At 39.9% G+C, this 23865-nt stretch overlaps 2 protein-coding genes across 4 annotated transcripts in view; both read right to left on the reverse strand.

Moving 5' to 3' along the window:
• Positions 1–2188: 2188 nt before the first annotated feature.
• Positions 2189–23865, reverse strand: part of LOC100979123 (putative uncharacterized protein encoded by LINC00467) — a 65265-nt gene continuing 43588 nt past the window's right edge. For 2 of the 3 annotated variants that reach the window (XM_055108452.1, XM_008966810.3), the window contains 2 exons: positions 8429–8501; positions 2189–2405 (listed from right to left, as the gene is read on the reverse strand). In XM_055108452.1, the coding sequence (XP_054964427.1) occupies positions 8490–8501 (12 nt within the window). In that variant the 3' untranslated portion in view covers positions 2189–2405; positions 8429–8489. Of the gene's footprint in view, positions 2406–6143; positions 6303–8048; positions 8502–23865 lie in introns of those variants that run through there. The other variant, XM_055108448.1, reaches the window with a different exon arrangement.
• On the reverse strand, positions 13093–22867 carry LOC117977075 (sorting nexin-25-like). The gene is made up of 2 exons (XM_034946241.3): positions 17093–22867; positions 13093–17016 (listed from the first exon to the last, which is right to left on the reverse strand). The coding sequence occupies exons 1-2, from the start codon at positions 18181–18183 to the stop codon at positions 16752–16754; spliced, it is 1356 nt and encodes a 451-aa protein (XP_034802132.3). The 5' UTR covers positions 18184–22867; the 3' UTR covers positions 13093–16751.

The raw sequence follows: 23865 nt of genomic DNA on the forward strand, positions 1-23865 counted from the left end.
GATTACAGGCGTGAGCTACTGAGCCTGGCCTACGAACAGCATATTAAATTCTAACATCGGCACAGAATGATACTCAAGATTATTTTTAAGTTGTCTGCCTCAGTGACAACGTAACAGTATCAAAATTTCCAATAAAAAAAATCAATTAGGCACAGTGGCTCACACTTGTAATCTTCATTTTGGGAGGCCAAGGTGGGGCCATTGCTTGAGCCCAGGAGTACGAGACCAGCCGGGGCAACACAGAAAGACCATGTCTCTACAAAAAAAATCTAAAAATTAGCTGGACATGGTGGTGTGCACCTGTGGTCCCAGCTACTTGGGAGGCTGAAGTGGGAGCATCATTTGAATCCAAGAGGTCTAGGTTGCAGTGAGCCATGATCATACTCTCACACTCCAGCCTAGGTAACACAGCCAAGACCCTGAATACATAAATAAATGAATGAATGAATGAATGAATGAATATAAAAAAAATCAACCTAGCCCTCTCTTTCAACATTTACTTCGAACAGGAGTTTGTTTTAAAAGCAAATGTCAAGTACACAGTTAGATGGGATACACATTCAATCATAAACCTAAGTGAGCAAAAATCCCAAGGATCTATAAAACTATCAAAGGCAACATAAAAGGCTTACCTGGCAAATTGCTGTTTTTGTTTGTTGTTTTTTGTAGACAGAGTCTTGCTCTGGCGCCCAGGCTGGAGTGCAGTGGTGTGATCTTGGCTCACCGCAGCCTCTGCCTCCCAAGCTCAAGCAATCCTCCCACCTCAGCCTCCCGAGTAGCTGGGACTACAGGCATGTGCCACCATGCCTGGCTAAATTTGTGTGTGTGTGTGTGTGTGTGTGTGTGTTTGTAGAGACAGAGTTTCACCGTGTGTGTGTGTGTGTGTGTGTGTGTGTGTGTTTGTAGAGACAGAGTTTCACCATTTCGGCCAGGCTGGTCTCAAACTCCTGAGCTCAAGCAATCCGCCTGCCTTGGCCTCCTAAAGTGCTGGGATTACAAGCCTCAGTCACCACGCGTGGTCTGCTTTCTTATTTTATAAAACACTGTGATAATTTTTCTCTTATATAATTTTTATTTTTTTCAACTTTCATTTTAGACTTAGGGGATAGATGTGCAGGTTTGATTCCTGGGTATACTGCATGATGTGATCATTTTTAGACCTGAAAACTTTTTGTTGGAAACCCATAATCAGTGTACCTAATGCAAAGGAACATTACATCATGCTCTAAAAACAAATATTTGAGATTATGAAAACCTGTAATATTTGTTGAAAGAAGAAGACATAATTGCAAATGTAAACATAAAACGCGGGAAGAAAAACTAAGTAAGAAGTACATGGGCCAGGTACGGTGGCTCACACCTGTAATCCCAGCGCTTTGGGAGACTGAAGTGGGTAGATCACCTGAGGTTAGGAGTTCGAGACCAGCCTGGCCAACATGGTGAAACCCTGTCTTTACTAAAAATACAAAAATTAGCTGGGCGTGGTGGTGCGCACCTGTAATCCCAGCTACTTGGGAGGCTGAGGCATGAGACTCGCTTGAACCCAGGAGACAGAGGTTGCAGTGAGCTGAGATGGCGCCACTGCACTCCAGCCTGTATGACAAGAGTGAAACTCCATCTCAAAAACAATAACAACAAAAAAGAAGTACACAGAGGCCAAGCACGGTAGTTCACGCCTGTAATCCCAGCACTTTGGGATGCCGTGGGGAGCAGATAACCTGAGGTCAGGAGTTCGAGAGCAGCCTGGACAAAATAGCGAAACCACGTCTCTACTAGAAATACAAAATCAGCTGGGTGTGGTGGCATGGACCTGTAGTCCCAGATACTCAGGAGGCTGAGGCAGGAGAAGCACTTGAACCTGGGAGGCGGAGGTTGCCGTGAGGCGACACTGGCCCACTGCACTCCAGCCTGGGCGACCAGAGTGAAACTCTGTCTCAAAAAAAAAAAAAAAAAAACATGGAAAAGACTTTATCTTTTTCATGCCATCTGTAAGTCTTCTACCTTGTATAGAACTTTGGTAAAAGTATTTTATACGTAATTAATTAGGCATAGTATTCAAGAAAGCAGACTTATTCTCCTCCTTCCCTACAACACACTTGAATATAAAAAAAAAGTAGGCTAGAATTGCCACAACTGGCTTGGACTTGAGGCTCTCAAGTTTTGCATGTGGGCCTTCAAAAACAAAATATAATTTCCAAACTCTTTATTATGTGGTTTACAGAGCATCTGAAGATTGGTTTCATGAGTCTGAACTTGCTGTGAAAGATGTTCAAATTCAAATCCCCAAGCCAGCGCATCAATGTTTTTGTAGGCTTCACAGTGCTGGGCTCTGCATCCTTCTTTGGCCGCCTTACACCAAAACGCTGAGTTTGGAAATCAAAAGGGTCAGCCCGGTTTCAGCCCCTCTGCAGACAATAAGTAGAACACATTAGAATAGATTTACTACCTATTTTATTATACATAATACTTACAGTAGAAAACAGAAATTTTGGACATCATTGTTTTTAGATGAGAACACGTTAAGCCTTGAAAAGTAAGTTAAATTAACACTGGAGCTTTACTTCAAACTCTAAACATATAGTCTTTAAAACGCTAATAATACTATTAATCATCAAGTTTTACCATTAAATAAATGTTTTAGATACAGCGGCTTTATTTCAGACTCCACTTCCTGTGGCCTAAAAAATGGGGAGAAAAATAAACTTCAACTATAACAATCTAAATTTCAAATGATAAGAGGTTATTCTATGTGGAAAAAACACAAACAAGGATTTATAAAGACTGAGTGGAAATGAAAATAACTGACAGTAAATTTCTTGGATTTGCAAATTTTGAATACTTATTTTGAAGGCTGGAATGTTTAGCAACTTTTAACCTTAAATTATTTCAAATCAACCAAGTACTTTTGTGGAAATTTTGTGAGGGTGAGGCTCATTAGTGAGTTTTTAATTCACAAAAATAAAATCCAATTCCAATTACCAAGTAATATTTTAGAGTTATCTTAGATTGTACAACTGGCCACATATTTTAGGGAGGTACAACAGTTTATAATGGGATACAATACTTTGCACATATTAAATGTTAACTCCTATTGTATCTTTATCCTTTTTTCTCTTAAAATTTTTTTTCATTTTATTTATTCTCACTTTATTATAGTTTTCCTTTTTCCCAGAAATCACCACAACATTACAGTCTGGTATTTAGCATATAAGCATATTTGTTCTTCAGCATAGTTAACATTATCCAGTAGTATCTGATGCCATCCTGCTGTTAATTCTGCTGTTAATTCTGCTGCCTAGATTGCTAGACCCCAACCACAGCTTGGCAGAGAGTGAAGGGAGGTTTTGTTTTTGTACCCCTTTATTCTGGTCTAGTGCAAGAGGAAAGAAGAGCTCTCTGCCATTGCAGGTAGCCAGACTAATGCTAGGAAGGGAAAAGGCTTTAACTCTGAGTATTAAGTTCAGAGTATTTATTATTGCAGCTATCAAGGAGAACATTCAAAACTTGGAAATAAGGTTAAGCGATAGCTGCATGACCTTTTAATGTCATGTTAGGGCACTGTTTAAAAAGGCTGCCTAACAGTCATCTAATTCTCCAGGGAAAGTAATTTTGTTGGACACTGTATTCACTATGGCTTGGAGCTCACATATCTACATAACAAACAATTTTATAGCTAGAGGCTAACTTAAATAAAATGGATGAAGTGTGACAATTCTCTTTTCTGACCAGTAGAAAGGGTAATTTTAAAGATTATACTTTCATTGCCCTATAGAACTGACCAGTTTTGTATCTAATTTAGCAATCTTATCTCAGCATTCCTTTTTCCCCCATTCATTATAAAAAACAATAACCAAGTCTTTAATATTATCATTTCAACTAACTTTTTCATCCTACTGGTTCCCTCACTGAGTTAAATGAAACTTGGGCACATGCCCCCAATCTATTGTATTCTAATTTGAACCTATTTAACTCTCATCTTAGAATTATGTTTCTATGCAGTGGTTCATGCCTGTAATCCCTGCACTTTGGGAGGCAGAGGGCAGGTGGATCAGGAGGTCAGGAGTTCAAGACCAGCCTGGCCAAGATGGTGAAACCCCGTCTCTACTAAAAATACAAAAAATTAGCTGGGCATTGTGGCAGGTGCCTGTTATCCCAGCTACTTGGGAGGCTGAGGCAGGAGAATCGCTTGAACTCAGGCAGCAGAGGTCACAGTGAGCCACGATCGTGCCATTGCATTCCAGCCTGGGTGACAGAACAAGACTCCGTCTCAAAAAAAAGAATAATGTTTCTAAGATTACAAGAATTTTACCTTGTATCACTGGGGCCAGAAATTGTGCTAAATGGCTATTACTAGCTGTAAGGGAGGCTGGGAATTTGAAGATTCACTTTTTAGTCTTTGTAAGCTAAAAAGAAAAACAAGAGCTTTCAAGAGACCAAACCTATAATAACTGTCACTAAAAATGCATGTGTGGTAGTAATGGCAGGGGAATGGTGAGAGAGAATAATCAAGAATGATCCCCAGATCAGGCTTGGGTTGTAAATCTACTAATATGAAGAATTCTGGAGAAGAAGCAGGTCAATACTAAGCACTGAGAAATTAAAAGCTTTATTATTATTATTATTATTATTATGATGATGATGATGAGATGACATCCACTGATTCAGCCCTGACATTATCCACAATTGTTATATGCTGGAGATTTTCTTTCTTTCTTTTTTTTTTTCTGAGATGGAGTCTTGCTCTGTCACCTAGGCTGCCCAGGATGGCAGTGGTGCCATCTAGACTCACTGCAACCTCCACCTCCCAGGTTCAAGCGATTCTCATGCCTCAGCCTCCCGAGTAGCTGGAATTACAAGCATGCACCACCATACCCAGTAATTTCTGTATTTTTAGTAGAGACAGGGTTTCACCATGTTGGCCAGGCTGGTCTTGAACTCCTGACCTCAAGTGATCCACCCACCTCAGCCTCCTAAAGTGATGGGATTACAGGCGTGTGCCACTGGGCCCAGCCTGTGCTGGAGATTTTAAAGGAAGAAAAGTAATTTATAATTATCCAAATCCTTGTAATAGTTGGTCAGTTGGGTGGCAAATCCCAGCCTATCAATTATATAGTAGAGTGCCCCATCCTAATGAAACAGTTTATGACAGAATGCTTGCATTAGACATTGCTTGCATTAGACACTGGATTTGTGGCCTCCAAGAAAATTTTCCAAGCAAATGACTCTATTTACCTCCAATTTACTACAAAACAAACATTTGCAATGTAGGAATTACTTAGAAATTTTAGTTCAAGTGTGTACTAAACACAAATGAAATGTTTTTATAGAGTATAGAAGAACTGTAAAAACACAATGCAATGTTTATTTTGAGATACGGTTGTGCCTCAGTCGACATGGAAGTTTGGTTCCAGGACCTCCACATATACCAAAATTCACGCATACTCAAGTCTCACAGTTAGCCTTGTGGAACCAGCTGACAAAAAGTTGGCCCTCAGTATATGCAGGTTTTGCATCCCACAAATACTGTATTGTCAATCCACATTTGGTTGAAATAAATTTACATGTAAGTGGACTCCTGAAGTTCAAACCATGTTGTTGAAGGGTTAACTATATTTAACTTTATAAATACCATCAGCAACAACCGTATTACCTTTTTCCTAGGAAAAATATCTGATGGTATTTATAAAGTTAAGTATATTTAAATCCTTTATCTGTCAAATATTAATTTTAGAATCTGATAAGGTTTAATTATTTATTAACCAGATTATTCCTCTTCTACAATTTGACTAGTTGATTATGTGGCAAATAAGGACACCAATCACACCAAGGTGGGTTGATATTATAACACTATAGGGTACCTATGACTTACAAGAGTCCTCTACTGAGTATGAAAACTTGTATCCTGCCAAGTCTGCCTGAAGTCCATCAATCTTTATTATACTTATTTTAAAGGAATCATCCATTTTGCAAAACTTTTAATTTCCAAAACTTGTATGCTTTAAATTTGGGAACTTTGTGCACAGTATTAAAAAACCATTTAGGATGATCCTTTAATAAGATTTATCCCATTAAAACAATGCATTTCTATAAAACTATGTCTTCCAGACTTTCGATATCCAGTTAGTAGGTCATACAGATTTTACCTTTGCAATATCTCTTCTATCTGTTCTTTTCAATGCCCCAATCATTGTCTTTAGTCTGATCTATAAATTGGCTGTATTAATATTTATCTTCCTCACTAGGCTACAATAGCTTCCTGTAGGTTTTTTCCTTCCAAATCATTCTGATATTGAATTATATTCCTAGAACAAAGGTTAGAAAATGTCATTTCTGTTTTAAGATGTTCAAATGTTCCCAATGCCTACAGAGTAAAATCCAAACTAGTCCCAAACTACTACTTTGGTCTCATTTCTTACTACATGCCACTTCTCATCTTATGTTCCAGTTTCAACTGCAAATATCCTGATCCAAAATGAACTTTTGTTCCTCTTTACCTTTGCTAATGCTTTTCCCTCAGCCTGGAATGCTCTTTACCCTTTTTTCTGCCTAGTAAAATTTACTCATCCTTTAAGATTTGATTCAAATACCGCCATCTCCTTTGGGGAGGACTACATGATCTACCAATCTGAAACAGATTAATAATTGCTCTGGGCACCCATGGAACTGTACCCTTAGGGAAGTATTTATTTTCTATTAGCTTCTGCCTTCTTGGAGTCCATAGAAAAAAAAGCGTGAATAAATATAAGAAGCATAGTCACAAATACAGACATGAAGTATTCAAGTTCAGATACCATATTAAGCAAGTTAAAGTAATTTTTTTTTCTTTTTTGAGATGGAGTTTTGCTGTTGGTGCCCAGGCTGGAGTGCAATGGCACGATCTCGGCTCACTGCAACCTCCACCTCCTGGGTTCAAGCCATTCTCCTGCCTCAACCTCCCAAATAGCTGGGATTACAGGTGTCTGCCACCACGTTAGGATTACAGGTGTAAGCCAGCACACCAAGTCAAGTTAAAGCAATTTATAAATGTATTTGTAAAGCACCTGATTTGTTAGGGCAGATAGTATCCTAAATATTCTGTACAAGATGAAAACCAACTTTGTCATTTTGATCATATTTGAGAGTCACAGGACATTTTTACTTAAAAAAAATTTTTTTTTTGGCAGGTCGCAGTTGCTCATGCCTGTAATCCCAGCATTTTGGGAGGCCAAGGCAGGTGGATCACCTGAGGTCAGGAGTTTGAGACCAGCCTGACCAATGTGGTGAAACCCCATCTCTACTAAAAATGCAAAAATTAGCCAGGCATGGCGGCATGCACTTGTAGTCCCAGCTACTCGGGAGCCTGAGACAGGAGAATCACTTGAACCTGGGAGGCAGAGGTTGCAGTGAGCAGAGATCATGCCACTGCACTCCAGCCTATGCAACAGAGCAAGACTCCGTCTCAAAAAAAAAAAAAATTTTTGTTGTTGTGAGACAGGGTCTCACTCTGAGTGCAGTGGTGTGATCACAGTTCACTGTAACTTCGAACTCCTGGGCCCAAACTATCCTCTCACTCCAGTCTCCTGAGTAGCTAGAACTATAGATGCATACCATCACACCTGGCTAATTTAAAAATTTTTTTATAGAGATGGGGTCTCAGTATGCTGTCCAGGCTGATCTGAACTCCTTGCCTCAAGCAGTGGTCCTGGCTTGGCCTCTCAAAGTGGTGGGATTACAGGCCACCATGCCTGGCCCATTTGTTATTTTCAATAAATGTTTTTTCTAAGGATATTGTAATTCTGTATTTTAATTATATCATGTGACTTCAAGAACATTATATGAAACTATGCTATGTTAATACATATTTTCAAAAATAAACTTTGAAAGAGACACCTGTTCACTGAATGTCATCTCAGGGTACAGAGATAAAATCCAATTGGCAATTTTTAATGCTTTGAAGTATGTGGGATTGCTACTATTCTTGATATATTTAAGAGATGACAATATATATCTAAAATTTAAAGTATGCAGTTTATATAACCAACAAGAAAAATTATACGCATAATATTTACCTTAACATGTCGTACACTGTGATTTGTAAACCAGGCTGGGTGTGATGGCTCATGCCTCTAATCCCAGCACTTTGGGAGGCCGAGGCAGGAGGATTTCTTGAGCCCAGTTCGAGACCAGCCTGAGCAACACGGCAAACCCCCATGTCTACAAAAAATAGCCAGATGTGATGGCACATGCCTGTAGTCCCAGCTAATCAGGAGGCTGAGGTAGGAGAATTGCCTGAGCCCAGGGAGGTCGAGGCTGCAGTGAGCTGTGATCGTGTCACTGTACTTTAGCCTGGGCGACAGAGTGAGACCCTATCTCAAAAAAAAAAAAAAAAAGTAAACCGACTACCAAAAGTACTGCAAAATAAATTTCTTAAACATGAAACACATGATACCTTGGAAAGGTGACATATGTGGTTGTTTCCTCCTTTTTTTCCTTCTCTTTTTCTTGGTGTTTCATATTTTGTCCTTAAAACAAAAGAAAACATATTAATGATTGCTTCAATAAAAAAAGACACACACCTTATTTTTTAGTAGTGATTATATTCATGGTCCAAAATTTAAATAGCAAAACATCTCCTTTCCACCTGTCAACCAGCCATCTAAATTTTCCCTTAAGACACTTACGGTTGTTATAACAAAATGCCACAGGTGGGTGGCTTAAACAACAGACATTTCTCACAGTTCTAGAGATTTGGAAGCCCAAGATTAGGTTGTCATCAGATTCAATGTCTGGTTAGGGCCCACTTCCTGGTCTCCAGACTACCTCTTATCATGGTATTCCCACAGAGTTGAGAGAGGAAGCTCTAATATCTCGTCATCTTCTTAATTTTTTTTTTTCTTGAGACGGAGTCTCACTCTTTCACCCAAGCTGGAGTGCAGTAGTACAATCTCGGCTCACCGCAACCTCCATCTCCTGGGTTCAATCAATTTTCCTGCCTCAGCCTCCCAAGTAGCTGGGATTACAGGTGTGCACTACCACGCTCCGTCAATTTTTGTATTTTTAGTAGAGTCGGGGTTTTACTATGTTGGCCAGGCTGGTCTCGAACTCCTGACCTCAAGTGATCTGCCTGCCTCAGCCTGCCAAAGTGCTGGAATTACAAGGGTGAGCCACCACGCCTGGCCTCTTCTTCTTGTTATAAGAGCACTAATCCCATCATGGGGTATCTAATCTCATGATCTCATCTAAATCTAATTACCTCCCAAAGTCCCCACCATCTAATACATCATTGGGGGATTAGAATTTCAGCATATGAATTTTGGAGAAACACATTTAGACCATAATATTTCCCAAAGATAACAAGAAATCTTACAATTTTTTTGCATATCTTTCCAAAGATACTTGTATGCATTTATAGGCCACTAAATATATATGTTCTTCCCTTCAACACCACTACTTCCATAAATGGTAACATATTTTTACACACCATCCTGTGTGGCTATAACTTGAAGGCCATTCCTAATCAGTAAGCAAAGGATTACTTAGTATTTTTTGATTGCAATATATTCCACTGTATAGAGATGCCAGAATTTAATCAGCCTACTGCAGATGGACATTTATGTTGTTTCCAATCTTTTACATACAATATTGCTACAAATAACCTGTAAAGGTGGTTTTAAAGGTGTGTGAATAAATTACTAGAAGTGTAATTGAGGACTCTGGATTATATATATTCCTAATTTTAATAGATATTGTCATACTGCCCTCCACTGACGCTGAATCAATGTTCTTTCCCATCAGCAGAAAGTACCTACACTTCCCCGAACCTTGTTCCCCATGTTATCACATGATGTGATAACAAACTTTTGAATCTTTTAACTAATTAGGTGAAAAATGACATGTTTAATTAAAATCTTCATTTTTGTTACCATGAGTAAGTTTGGGCATCTTTAAGTAAATTTAAGAGGCATTTATATCTTCCTTTTGTGAGCTGTCTGGTCATATCTTCTGCACATTTGTCTACTGGGTTGTAAGACCTTTTAAAATTGATTTTTTCCCCATCCTAAATCACATTTTTAGACTATCTGGTGTGGCCAGCCCTATCGTAAATCACATCACCCAAGGCCTCCAGGCAAACAAAGATACAAGTTGAGTATTCTTTATCCAAAATTCCTGGGACCAGAAGTATTTCTAATCTTAAATATTTTGTGATTTTGGAATATTCACATATACAGAATGAGATATCTTAAGGATAGGACCCAAGTTCTAAAAACAAAATTCAAGGCTGGTCGCAGTGGCTCATGCCTGTAATCCCAGCTACTCAGGATGCTGGGGCAGGAGGATCCCTTGAGGCCAGGAGTTTGAGACCAGCCTGTGCAACATAGAGAGATCATGTCTCTAGAAAAAAAAAATTAAAAATTAGCCAGGTGCAGTAGCATGCACCTGTGGTTCCAGCTACTCAGGAAGCTGAGGTGGGAGGATCAATTGAGCCCAGTAGTTCAAGGCTGCAGTGAACTAGGATTGCATCACTACACTTCAGCCTGGGTGACAGAGACAGATCCTGTCTCAAAACAAATAAATTAATTAATAAAATTAGTTTATATTTCACATATACCTTAAACACATAGCCAGAAGATAATTTTATACAATAATTTTTTTTTTTTTTTTGAGACAGAGTCTCGCTCTACCACCCAGGCTGGAGTGCAGTGGTGGGATCTCGGCTCACTGCAACCTCCACCACCTAGGTTGAAGCAATTCTTGTGGCCTTAGCCTCCCAAGTAGCTGGGATTATAGGCACGCTCCACCACGCCCAGCTAATTTTTGTATTTTTAGCAGAGACAAGATTTCACCATGTTGGCCACGCTGGTCTCAAACTCCTGTGATCCACCCACCTTGGCCTCCCAAAGTGCTGGGATTACAGGTGTCAGCCTCCACACCCAGCCAATAATTTTTTGAGACAGAGTCTTGCTCTGTCACCCACACTGGAGTGCAGTGGCACGATCTTGGCTCACTGCAACCTCTGCCTCCTGGATTCAAGAGATTCTTGTGCCTCAGCCTCCGGAGTAGCTGGGATTATAGGCGCGTACTACCATGCCTGGCTAATTTTTGTATTTTTGGTAGAGATGAGGTTTCACCATGTTGGCCAGGCTGGTCTAGAACTCCTGACCTCAAAAGGTCCACCTGCCTTGGCTTCCCAAAGTGCTGGGATTACAGGCATAAGCCATCGTGCCTGACCTATGCAATAATTTTTAATAATTTTGTGCATAAAATAAAATTTGCATGCATCATACCATCAGAAAACAAAGGTGTCACTACCTCAACCACTACCCATGTGGGTAATCTGTGGTTGATGGGCATCACCATTATTCCTGACTCTGAATTTATTTATTTGCTACTGATAAGGAATCCTTTTCCTATACTTATTCACACAAAAGTACATAACAGCAAAAAATATGACATACCAGTAATAGAGTGAAAAATAATGCATTCAGGGTAACTAAGCAGCACAGTAGCACCACCAGAATACCTGTATCAGCTGTGAAACAACAGCAACAACAAACAATGGCAGGCTTTCAGTCCCCACCTATCATGCTGTGTTTTGATTAAAAGGTTACTATACACCATTTTTCTAAGTTATCAGAAGCAGGTGAGAGACCAAGAAGTGGGTCTTCTAAGGGTAAGAAGGCTTTCTGCTGGATGGCTTTTTAAAATGTTTCCTCCAGAGTCATCTGCCTCATTAACAATGCTTTTGATTTAGAAGTCTCTCTTAGACATTATAAACTGTGATGATTTCTTGTTCTTTTATAAATGTGCACTGTTCTATTCCTTCAATAAGCCCAGCACACATTTTCACCATTGCTATCGTTTGGATATTTGACTCTCCAAACCTCATGTTGAAATCTGATCCCCAATGTTGGAAGTGGGGCCTAATGGGGTGTTTGGATCATGGGGCAGATCCTTCATGAATGTCTTGGTGCCATTCTCTCAGTAATGAGTGAGTTCTAACTCTATTAGTTCCCACAACAGTTCACCTAGAACTGGTTGTTGAAAGAGCCTGGTACCTCTTCCTCTCTCTCTTGCCTTCTCTCTCACCATGAGATCTGCAGTTGCAGGCTCCCCTTCACCTTCTGCCATGAGTGGAAGCAGCCTCAGTCTCTTGCCAGAAGCAGATACTGGAGCCATTCTTGTGCAGCCTGCAGAACCATAAACCAAATAAACCTCTTTTCTTTTTTTTTTAGAGACAGGGTCTCACTCTGTTGCCCAGGCTGAGTGCAGTGGCACAATCATAGCTCACTACAGCCTTGAACTTCTGACCACAAGAGATCCTCCTGCTTCAGCCTCCTGAGTAGCTGAGACTATAGGCATGTGCCACCAGGCCTGGCTAATTATTAAAACTTTTTGTAGAGACGCGGTTCTTGCTACATTGCCCAAGCCATTCTCAAACTCCTGGGCTCAAGCAATCCTTCTGCCTCAGCCTCCTGAAGTACTGGGATTACAGGTGTGAGCCACTGCGCCAGGCCAAAGTAAACTTCTTTTCTTTATAAATTAACCAGCCTCAGGCACTCCTTTATAGCAACACAAACAGGCCTAGACAATCATGTTGTCTTTAGGTACTTTTTCTACAGTGTTAACAATATTCATCTTCATTGTCACCATTTTCATGATCACCTTGACTCAGAACCATTTCAGCTATTTCATCCCTGGTCAATGAATGAACAACTGGAGTCTCATTATCAATGTTAAAAACTTCAGTACCCATTTTCTAGCTTTCAGGACTCTGAGGAGTATTTTCTTGCATATATAAGCAGGCCAGACATCATTTTTTCTCATTTGACATATGGAACTCTTCAAAGTCACCATCTTGTTCATCATCACTGAACACAGTCGCAGGCCAGAGGTTGTGCCAAGCATGCACAAATTTGTCTTTAATCACTGTGCTCCAAGTGCTGGCAACAGCATAGATGGTAAACCTCATCCTAAACTCCTGAAAATCTTCCACGGCCATGCCCCTGTTCACTGCTGTTGCATGCAATTCAAGAAAACATTTTTATATTTACTCTTCATTGATCTAAGGACACACTTGTCACATGGCTGAATTAATAGTCACATTCAGGGGAAAGTACATGACATAAACATTATTTTTTATGAGAACTTCAGCTAGAGTATAAGCAGAACAGTTGTCAAGGAATTTTTAAAAATCTTGTAGTCATCACCCAGTGCAGCTTCTGTGCTGTCAGCCTGAGCCACTAGTATACAATTTTTGTGAAACCTATCAGAAAAGATGTTCCTGGTGATTCAAGCTATTTTGTTAGCATAACGATGGACATATAAGAAATTCACCTACTGAAAACAGCAACGACACAGCTTTTGCCTATCACAGCAAGTTTACACTTAATGTGTGCTTACTGCATTAGCCCATATCAGCAGTTATCCTGTCTTTGACATCCTTAATTCTATAGGGGCTGTGTCATCAGCTGTAGTCACTGTCTTTCCAGGGCAATAATGCCAAAACAGTGATATTTCATCCACATTACAGACTTGCTCTGGCATCAGATTTCATCAGCAATGATTTTGGCAAACTCACCAATAAATTTCTCCACTGCTTCATGGAGATGTTTTATCACCACAAATCTTTAAAAGTTTAATGCCATGTCTTCTTGAACATTTCTGTAATTACCTGTTGAACATTCACAGTTCCCTTCAATTTTCAGTTCATTATTATACATCTTTGTTTCATGACCAGCAAACCACTAACTGCAATGCTGGCAGATCCACTCTTTCAATACACAATTGAGACTTTCATTTTCAGCTTTATGCAGTGTTTTTTTTTTTCTTTTTTCTCATTGACTTCTCTTTATCCTTTCAACATAGAACTTCAACAGTTCATGTTTCTGTTTCTTCAGGTCATATATATAATGATCCCAACACCCTATTCTTTTGTAAGACATTTCACATTTACACCACTGTCCAGTTTCTCCAGCCGCTTGACTTTCTCTGTTATACATAAACACAAATGCTTCATTTTTCTTATTACTATTACCCATAAGGGTATCTGCAGGCCTTTTTGGCATTTGTAACAGTATCTTTACACCACAGAGAATAAGCAAAACAAAACAAAACCAGAGTGAGTCATGCACGTAGGTCTTGGCCCCATGTGGGGCACTGTGGGGAACCTGCCATTTGGTGTGTGTGGCCTGCACACGTCATTTTATTGTCTTTTGTGGACATGCTTGCATGGGGGAATCTGGAAAAAAGATATACTGCAGCTAAAGTAGGCTGGAGGCGGAGTCTTTATTTCCTTGGGTTTGCTGAATAAACTGTGTTATATCCCTGTGTTTTGACTGCGACCAATCTCAGGTGTGAAATATTCCACTTGTGGTGTCATACTGGTGTTCAAAAATTTTGGATTTTGAAGTATTTCAGATTTTCAAATTAGAGGGTGCTCAAAGTGTACTCCTATCAAGCATGACATTGGGTTTAGAGACCATCGGGCTTACAGATTAATTCCCAGAAGTCAAGGGCAAGGGCTAGACTTCTCTTAGGGCAAGATGAAATTCTTTACTACACACCTACACTATAATTTATCTGTCTTTTCTATTGTTAATAGATATTTGGGTTTCTTCTATTTTTTGACAATTATGAACAACACTGCCAGGAACATTCTTGTACAGGTACACTGATATAAAAATGCATGAGTTTCTCTGGAGTATATACCTAGCAGTATGACGGCTGAGTCTTTGGGCTTCGGCTACATATGTATTCAATCTATCAATGTTTATCTCAGGGTTTGGGGACTTTGTGACATATATAGAAAGCCTTTCTATATATATTTCTTAATCATCTCTGATTAAGATTTCAAAACTTTCCAATGGTTTCTTCAATTCTTTTATGGTTTCATTTCTTTGCATGTAAATCTTTGATCCATCTGGAATCTATCCTAATATAAAGCTGAGGCATGAATTCAGCTTTAATTTTTCTGCAGATAGCTGGTTGTCTCAACATTATTTTTTAAATATGTCAACTTTTCCCTACTGATTTGAGGTGACTGTTATATGCCAAATTTTGTATGTATTGCTTTTTTCCCCTGAGCTATTTCACTGTTCTGTCCATGTAGCCATGTGTCAATACCTCAATATTTTAACTTTGTATTTTTCATATTTTTCAATATCTGGTATGGCTAGTTCTCCCCCTTATTAGAACAATCTATTCTTGCTTTTTTTTTTTTTTAACTAGAACTTTAGAATAATCTTGTCTAGTTCTACTCTAAAAATGTTGTGGTTTATTTTAAGGTGGATTTAAATGACATTAAAATTTAACCTAAAAATAGTTGATCTCTTTATGATATAGAGTATTCCTGTCCAAGAACATGGTATGCCTTTTCATTTATTTCACGTATCATTATAGTATTTAAATAATTTATTCATAATAACTTGCATATTTCTCAAATTTATTCCTATGTATCTTTTAAAAATTTCCACTGTAAATAGGATTTTTTTCCATAAAATCTAACTGGTATCAATATATGTAAAGATTATTGATTTCCAAATTCACATTTTCACACAGAAATCTAACTGAATTCTATTAGTTTTTAAATAAACTTTACTTTTTAGAGAAGTTTTAGATTCACAGCAAAATACACACAGCAGAAAGTACAGAGAGTTCCTATATACTTCCTGCCCACATACATGCACAGCCTCCCTCACTATCAACATCCAGCGTGAGAATGGAATATGTTATAATCGATGACCCTGCATTAACGGATGATCATCACCCAAAGTCCACAATCTACATTATGGTTCATTCTTGGAGTGGTAAATTTTATGGGTTTTGACAAGTGTATAATGAATGACATATATCTACCATTCTATTATCGTATTAGGGTTCTCTAGAGGGACAGAACTAATAGGATATACTATTTTATATATACATATGTATATGTTGTATTACTAAGGAGTATTAACTCACATGATCACAAGGTCCCACAATAGGCCATCTGCAAGCTGAGGAGCAAGGAAACCAGTCTGAGTCCCAAAACTGAAGAAGTTGGACTCCAATGTTCGAGGGCAGGAAGCATTCAGCATGGGAGAAAGATGTAGACTGGGAGGCTAAGTCAGTCTAGTCTTTTCACATTCTTCTGCCTGCTTTTCATTCTGGCCTTGCTGGCAGCTGACTAGATTGTGCCCACCCAGATTAAGAGTGGGTCTATCTTTCACAGCCCACTGACTCAAATGTTAACCTCCTTTGGCAATACCCTCACAGACACAGCCAAGATCAATACTTTGCATCCTTTAATCCAGTCAAGTTGACACTGAGTATTAACCATCACAATTATCACATAAAATAGTTTTATTGTCCTCAAATTCCTCTATGTTCTGCCTTTTTGTTCCACCCTCCCCCCATAATTTTTAAAGAAATAAACTTTCAACTGATTCTCTGGAGTTGTCCAGGTGTAAGAACACACATCCTAATAATTATAGTAACTTCATCCCTCCTTTTCAATGTATATCTCAATTTAGTTTTAATATTTTTAATTGATATTTCATAGTTATACATATTTTGGGACTATATGTGATATTTTGTTTCTTTTTAAATTTCTTTATTAGCTTATTTGCCAAATCAATAGATGCACAATGTGATATTTTGATACATGTATACTATCTATAATTATCAAGTCAGGGTAAGCGCATATCTATCACCTCAAAAATTTTTCTTTTTTTTTTTTAAGTTAAAAGTCTTTATATGTAGTTCTATCAGCATTTATAATAAACTTGGTAGGGTCAAAACAAGAAACTATAAAGTTCTACCTTCTGGCTTTGAGGCCCTTCCCCCTCATCCACGGCCCCATCCTCTTGCTGGTCATAGGCAGGGCCTCCCAGGATTCGGATTCTCTTCTCACACTGCTTCTTTGCCACAGTCAGTTGGTTGATGTACCTCTTCATGTTCCTGGCCCTCATTGCCACAGTTTCTTTACCTTTGTGCCTCTTCAGTTGGGGAAAGCTGCTAATTGTAGTCGCTTGGATTATTTCCACTACAATTTGATACCTTGCCCAAAAGTCAGTTGTTGAAAACGACCAGCACACATCTTCTACCACTCTTCTCTATCGTTCCTTCAACAGACCTTAGTTGCTTCAAGAACTCCACATCAGAGTTGCTGTTAATGAGCTTGATGAAGTCCTCATAAGAGGGGCCATAGGTGTAGGCTCTCTTGTGATGTTCATTCATCTGCTCTCTGTACTCCAGCTGGGCAAGCAGCATTTGGTTAATGTAATCTGGATTACTCAGTAACTCCACTACCGGCTTCAGGACTTTTGTTGTGAGAATTTCTGCAAGCATTATAGGTAAGCTGAGAGACTGCACATCCTTTGAGGGGAGGAGACAAAACACCAGAACCCGAGAACACGTTTGTAGAAATCTTACTTCATCATCTGAGTTCCTCAAGCATGCGTACAACACAAAAGGTCTTGGCTGTTCATGTCTGGCATTAGCACCTTTCAGGTCACAGAAATGAGTGAGTAAAGTCCTCACAACATCATTGCAGACAACTTTAACCACATCCACGTGACTCAGTCTGTGGTGCAGCTGTCTGGCAATTTCCCAAAAGTCTTCCAAGAGCACATGGTAAAGTTGTCCCTCATCTCTGCTGAGGTTTCCATACCAGGACAGAATGCAATCTCTGTAACTGTAGTCGAACACTTCTTTCAGAGCTTTATCCATATTATGAGAAATTACTACCCTTCTAAACTGAACTGACTCATGTGAGTTTCCATACACAGGACTCCCAGGAGGGCGGCGGGCGGCTGAGGTCGCGGCCAGCCGGCTCCAGGCGGCGGCGAAGTCGGGCGGCGGGGCGCGCGGGCTCCGGCAGACGAGGGCGAACAGGGTCCCCAGCAGGAAGGTGGCCGCAGCGCAGCTCAGGTACAGGCTGAGCCTGAGCAGGACGGAGCTCGGCCCCGCGGCCCCCGCCGCCTCCCCGCTGCCGGGCCCCAGGAAGGAGAGGGCCACGGTGGCAAGTGCGGCCACCGCCACGGGCTTCCACCAGCTCCGGCCGCCCGGGGCCCCCGGCGCCGCCGCTGCTGCCTCCGCGTCGCCCGGGGACTCTGGCCGCCGCTCGCCCCTGAAGCCCGAGACAGGACGGCCGCCGGCGCCTGCGGCCCGCGCGGGGCTGAGGCCGAGGCCGGCGCCGCCACTGTCGGTCGCATCGGGGTGCATGCTGCTTCCTGGGCCGCTAAGGACAGGCACATCTCCTGCCCCGCCGTCCCCCGCCGGCGCTCCGGAGGCAGGGGGAGCCCGCGCTCCTGCCTCGCCCGCGGCCCACGGAGGGAGCGGCCCCCGCAGACGCCGCCGGGCCCCTCTCGGCGACCCCTCAGCGCCGCCAACAGGCGCTGGGCCCGTAGCTGCCGGGCCGGGCGCAGCCAGGGAGCCCCACCGTGTTGTGACTGAAGCCTGGCCAGCCTAAGAATTTATCTTTTCTTTGTTTTGGGAATATTACAATTCTACTCTTCTAGCTGTTTTAAAATATGAACTACATTATTGTTAACTGTAATTTCTCTACTGTACTACTAACACCAGAACTTATTCCTTTTAACTGTATTTTTGTACTCCTTAACCAACTTCTCTTCATCCTGCCCTCTACTCTTCCCCTCCCTGCCTCTCATAGCCATGATTCTACTCTCTACCTCCATGAGATCCAATTTATTAGCTCCCACATGTGAGAGAACAATGTGATATTTGTCTTTCTGTGCCTGGCTTATTTCACTTAATATAATGACCTCCAGTTCCAAATCACATTGCTGCAAATAACATGACTTCATTCTTTTTTATAGCTAAATAATATTCCACTATGTACATAACCACATTTTCTTTATCCACTCATCCGTTGATTGACACTTAAGATGATGCCATACCTTGGCTATTTGTGAATAGTGAGGCAATAAACATAGGAACACCGATTGCAGATATCTCTTTGATGTTAAGATTTTCTTTCTTTTAAATATATACCCAACAGTGAAATTGCTGGATCATATGGTAGTTTTATTTTTAATTTTTTGAGGAACCTCCATACTGTTTTTCATCATGGAGGTACTACTTTACATTCCCACAGTGTAGGTGAGTTCCCCTTTCTCTGCATTCTACCAGCATATGTTATTTTTTGTCTTTTGGCAATAGCCATCCTAATTGGGGTGAGATAGTATTTCATTGTGGTTTTGATTTGCATTTCCTTGATGATTAGTGATGTTGGGCATTTTTTTCCAAATATCTGTTGACCATTTGTGTACCTTCTTTTGAGAAATATTTATTCAGGTCTTTCACTCATTTTAAAAATTGGATTATTTGGTTTTTGCTATTGAGTTCCTTATATATTGTGGCTATTTTTGTTTGTTTGTTTTGAGATGGAGTCTTGCTCTTGTCACCCAGGCTGGAGTGCAATGGCACGATCTTGGCTCACTGCAACCTCAGCCTCCTGCACAGCTGGGATTACAGGCACCCGCCACCACGCCAGGCTGATTTTTGTATTTTTAGTAGAGACAGGATTTCCCCATGTTGGCCACGCTGGTCTCGAACTCCTGACCTTGTGATCTGCCCACCTCAGCCTCTCAAAGTGCTGGGATTACAGGTGTGAGCCACCGTGCCCAGCTAAGGTGATTTTTTTATATGGTAAAAGATGGGGATCTAGTTTCATTCTTCTGCACATGGATATCCAGTTCTCCCAGCACGATTTATTTACTTATTTTTATTTTTTAAGAATGATCCCACTCTGTTGCCCAGGCTGAAGTACAGAGGGACACGCACCGCTCACTGTAGCCTCAAACTCCTAAGCTCAAGTGATCCTTCCACCTCAGCCTCCCAAGTATCTGGGACCAGAAGCACACACCACCATGCCCAGCTAATATTTAATTTTTTGTAGAGATGGGGGTCTCACTATGTTTCCCAGGCTGGTCTTGAACTCCAGGCCTCAAACAATCCTCTTTCCCTGGCTTCCCAAAGTGCTGAAATTACAGGTATGAGCCACTATGCCCAGCCCCAGTATCATTTATAAAAGAGACTACCTTTTTCCCATTGGATGTTCTTGTTACCGTTGTTGAAAATGAGTTGGCTAGAAGTACATGGATTTCTTCTTGGGTTCTCTATTCTGTTCCATTGGTCTGTGTGTCTGTTTTTACAGTACCATACTGTTTTGGTTACTATAGCTTTATAGTATAATTTGAAATCAGGTAGTGTGATGCCTCCTTCTTTTTTCTTTTTGCTCAGGATCATTTAGCTATTCATATGAATTTCAGGATTTTTTTTTTCTATTTCTGTGAAAAATATCACCGGTACTGTGATAGGGATTACACTGAGTCTATAACTCACTCTGGGTAGTATAGACATTCAAACAATATTAATTCTTCCATTCCAGAGCATGGGATATCTCTCATTTTTTTGGTCACCTTTAATTTCTTTCATTGGTGTCTTATAGTTTTCTTTGTAGAGATATTTTACTTCTTTTTTCTTTAGTTACATTTATTCCTAGGTATTTTATTTTTTGTAGCTATTGTAAATGAGATTGATTTCTTTATTTCTTTTTCAGGCTGATTGCTGTTAGCATATAGAAACACTCCTGATTTTTGCATGCTGATTTTGTGTCCTATGATTTTACTAAATTCATTTGTCGGTTCTAAGAGTTTTTGGTGGAGTCTTTGGGCTTTTCTAAATTTAAGATCATGTTGTTTGCAAACAAGGATAACTTGACTTCTTCCTTTCCAATATGGATGTCCTTTATTTCTTTCTCTTGCCTAATTGATGTGGCTGGGCATTTTTGTTTAATTGAATTTGCTGGTATCTTCAAAACAAGAGATAGCAGATGTCCTTTTCTTGTTTTTGACTGTAACAGGAATGCTTTTAGTATTTCCCCAATCTAAAACTTACAGAAAAGTTGCAAATACAGTATTTCCAGTAAGTTGTCATCCAACAAACAAGGACATTCTCCTATGTAACCACAATTTGAGGTCAAAATCAGGAAATTCACACTAATACATTACTATCATCTAATTTTCAAACAGCATCCAAGTTTTCCAAGTCCTTTATAGATAAAAGATTGATGTCCTTTATAGCTAAAGGACTCAGGTCAGAATCAGGCACTGCATTTAAATGGCATGTCTCTTTAATCTCCTTCAATCTGGAACAGTTCTTCAGTTTTACCTTGACTTTAATGATGACAGTTTTGAAGATTACAGACCAGTTGTTTTGTAGAATGTCTCTCAATTTAGGCATGTATAATGATTTCTCATTATTAGATTTAGGTTATGGATCTGCAATGGAATGAATTTTCTGTGTCACCTCCCAAAATTCATACACTGAAACTCTAATCCAATATGATGCTATTTGGAGGTGGCTTTTTTTTTTTGAGATGGAGTCTCGCTCTGCCGCCCAGGCTGGAGTGCAGTGATGCAATCTGAGCTCAACACAACCTCCACCTCCTGGGTTCAAGCCATTCTCCTGCCTCAGCCTCCTGAGTAGCTGGGATTACACCCGGCTAATTTTTGTATTTTTATTAGAGATGGGGTTTCACCATGTTGGCCAGACTGGTCTTGAACTCCTGACCTCAAGTGATCCGCCCGCCTCGGCCTCCCAAACTGCTGGGATTACAGGTGTGAGCCATGGCGCCCGGCCTGGAGGTGGCAGCTTTGCAAGGTAATTAGGTCAGGAGGGTGGAGCCCTCATGAAAGAGGTTAGTGTCCTTATAAAAAGAATAGCTAGCTCTCTTTCTGTCATTTGAGACAGCAAGAAAACCACCTTCTGTAAACCAGGAAAAGGGCATTCACAAAGAACAGAATCACCCTGGCACCCTGATCTTGCATTTTCAGCCTCCAGAAGTGTGAGAAATAAAAGTATGTTGTTTAAGCCACCCAGCCCATGGTAATTTGTTATAGCACTCTGAACTAGGACAACATCTTTGGCAGGAATATCACATCAGTGATGCTGTGTTCTTCTCAATGCATCCCAACAGGAGTCACACAATTTTGATTTGTCTCATTATTGATAATGCTAATTTTGATCACTTGATTCAGTAATGTCTACAAGGCTTCTCCACCACTACAAAATTATTCTTTTTCTCTGTGTTCACTTTCTTGACTTAGCCTTAGAGCCAGCCATTTTACCAAGGAGTAACCAAGGAGTACTAGCTCCTTTTAGTAGAGAATGGTATTTAGAAACCATGAACTGAACACTAGGTGTCTTCATTGCTATTAGGGTACCACTATTTCTAGACCCTTTCAGCTACAGAGGTAGGAAATATTCTAGAAATCCTAAGTTTAAATTGATTAATTTCAAATCTCGATCAAGTCCCACAGGTTCTTCTTTGTCTTCCTCCATTCCGTATTTGTGTCTTCCTTCTTCCACAGTGAAAACCCTGGTGTTTTCAACCACTTCACGTTTATTCATTTGCTCAATCTTACAATAAAAATAATTTAAGAATCACTATACTGATACTAGTAAGAAAAATTCTGTTATTTTACATTTTAATTACTGTATTTTGTTATATTTATTTTATTAGTATTTGATGTGTCTTCTTTTTTATACTTTTGTGGAGGCATAGTATGTATATAATAAAATTTACCCTAAGTATTCAATGATTTTTTAGTAAAATTCAGAGTTGTGCAACCATTACTGCAATCCAGTTTCAGAACATTTCCATCAGCATAAAAAGTTCCCTTCTAGGCTGGGTGCAGTGGCTCACATCATTAATCTCAGCAATGTGGAGGGCTGAGGCAGGCAGATCGCTTGAGCCCAGGAGTTTGAGACCAGCCTAGGCAACATGGTGGAACCTTGTCTCTACAAAAAATACAAAAATTAGCTGGGTGTGGTGGCAAATGCCTGTGGTACCAGATATGGGAGGCTGAGGTGGGAGGACTACTTGAGCCCAGGAGGTTGAGATTGCAGTGTGCTGTGATTGCGCCACTGCACTCCAGCCTGGGCGACAGAGTGAGGCCATCTCAAAAAAGAAAAGAAGAAGAAGAAGAAGAAAAGTTCTCTCTGCCCATATGCAACAAGTCCCCACTTTGACACCTCACAGACTCAAGCCCAGGTCATCACTGGGCTCCACAGATTTGCCCATCCTAAAAATTTTATACAAATGGAATCAAACAATACTAGTCTTTTGTGTCTGACTTCTTTCACTTCATATGATGTTTTTAAGGTTCATCCATCTGCAGCATGTATCAGTAGCCTATGTTTTATTGCTGAATGATATTCCATTACATGTATATACCATATTGTGGTTATCTACTCACCAGCTGATAGACATCTGAACTGTTTCCAGTTTTTGCCTATTACATATAATGCTCCTATGAACATTCACAATAAGCCTTTGTGTAGACATATGTTTTGGGGGTATAGGGGTGGATATGTAGAAATAAAACTGCAGGTATATTTTTAACTGTTTAAGAAATGGCCAAACTGTTTTTCAAAGTGACTGTATCATTTTATGTTCCCACGAGCAATGTATGAGGGTTCTGATTCTTCCTCACCCTCACCAACACTTGGTATTGGCAATCTTTTTTATTTTATTATTGTAGTGGGTGTGTAGTGACATCTCATTGTGGTTTTAATTTGCATTTCCCTAAAGGCTAATGCTATGAAGCATCTTTTCATGTATATATAAGCCATTGTATAAAGAAAACTGTTCTTTAGTTAAAACATAATAAATACTAATTTTTAAATGTTTTTTTATCCCATTTAAAAAACTGGATTATCTTACTATAAAATTATAAGAGTTCTTTATATATTCAGATAAAAGTCCTCTATTACATATAAGATTTGCAAATATTTTTCCCAGTCTATGACTTGTCTTTTAATTCCACTTAATGGTGCCTTTTGAAGAGCAGAATTTTTTCTATTTTGATGAAGTTCAAT

The sequence above is a fragment of the Pan paniscus genome, chromosome 1 (genome assembly GCF_029289425.2).
Source record: "Pan paniscus chromosome 1, NHGRI_mPanPan1-v2.0_pri, whole genome shotgun sequence".
NCBI classification, from domain to species: domain Eukaryota; kingdom Metazoa; phylum Chordata; class Mammalia; order Primates; family Hominidae; genus Pan; species Pan paniscus.

What these genes read in the sequence shown, in the direction of transcription:
- LOC117977075 (XM_034946241.3), bottom strand. Translation starts at nt 18,183, where the DNA reads ATGCACCCCGATGCGACCGACAGTGGCGGCGCCGGCCTCGGCCTCAGC. An exon ending in GAGTTCTTGAAGCAACTAAG is followed by an intron (nt 17,017 to 17,092) that starts GTCTGTTGAAGG and finishes CTTTTGGGCAAG; the next exon opens with GTATCAAATTGTAGTGGAAA.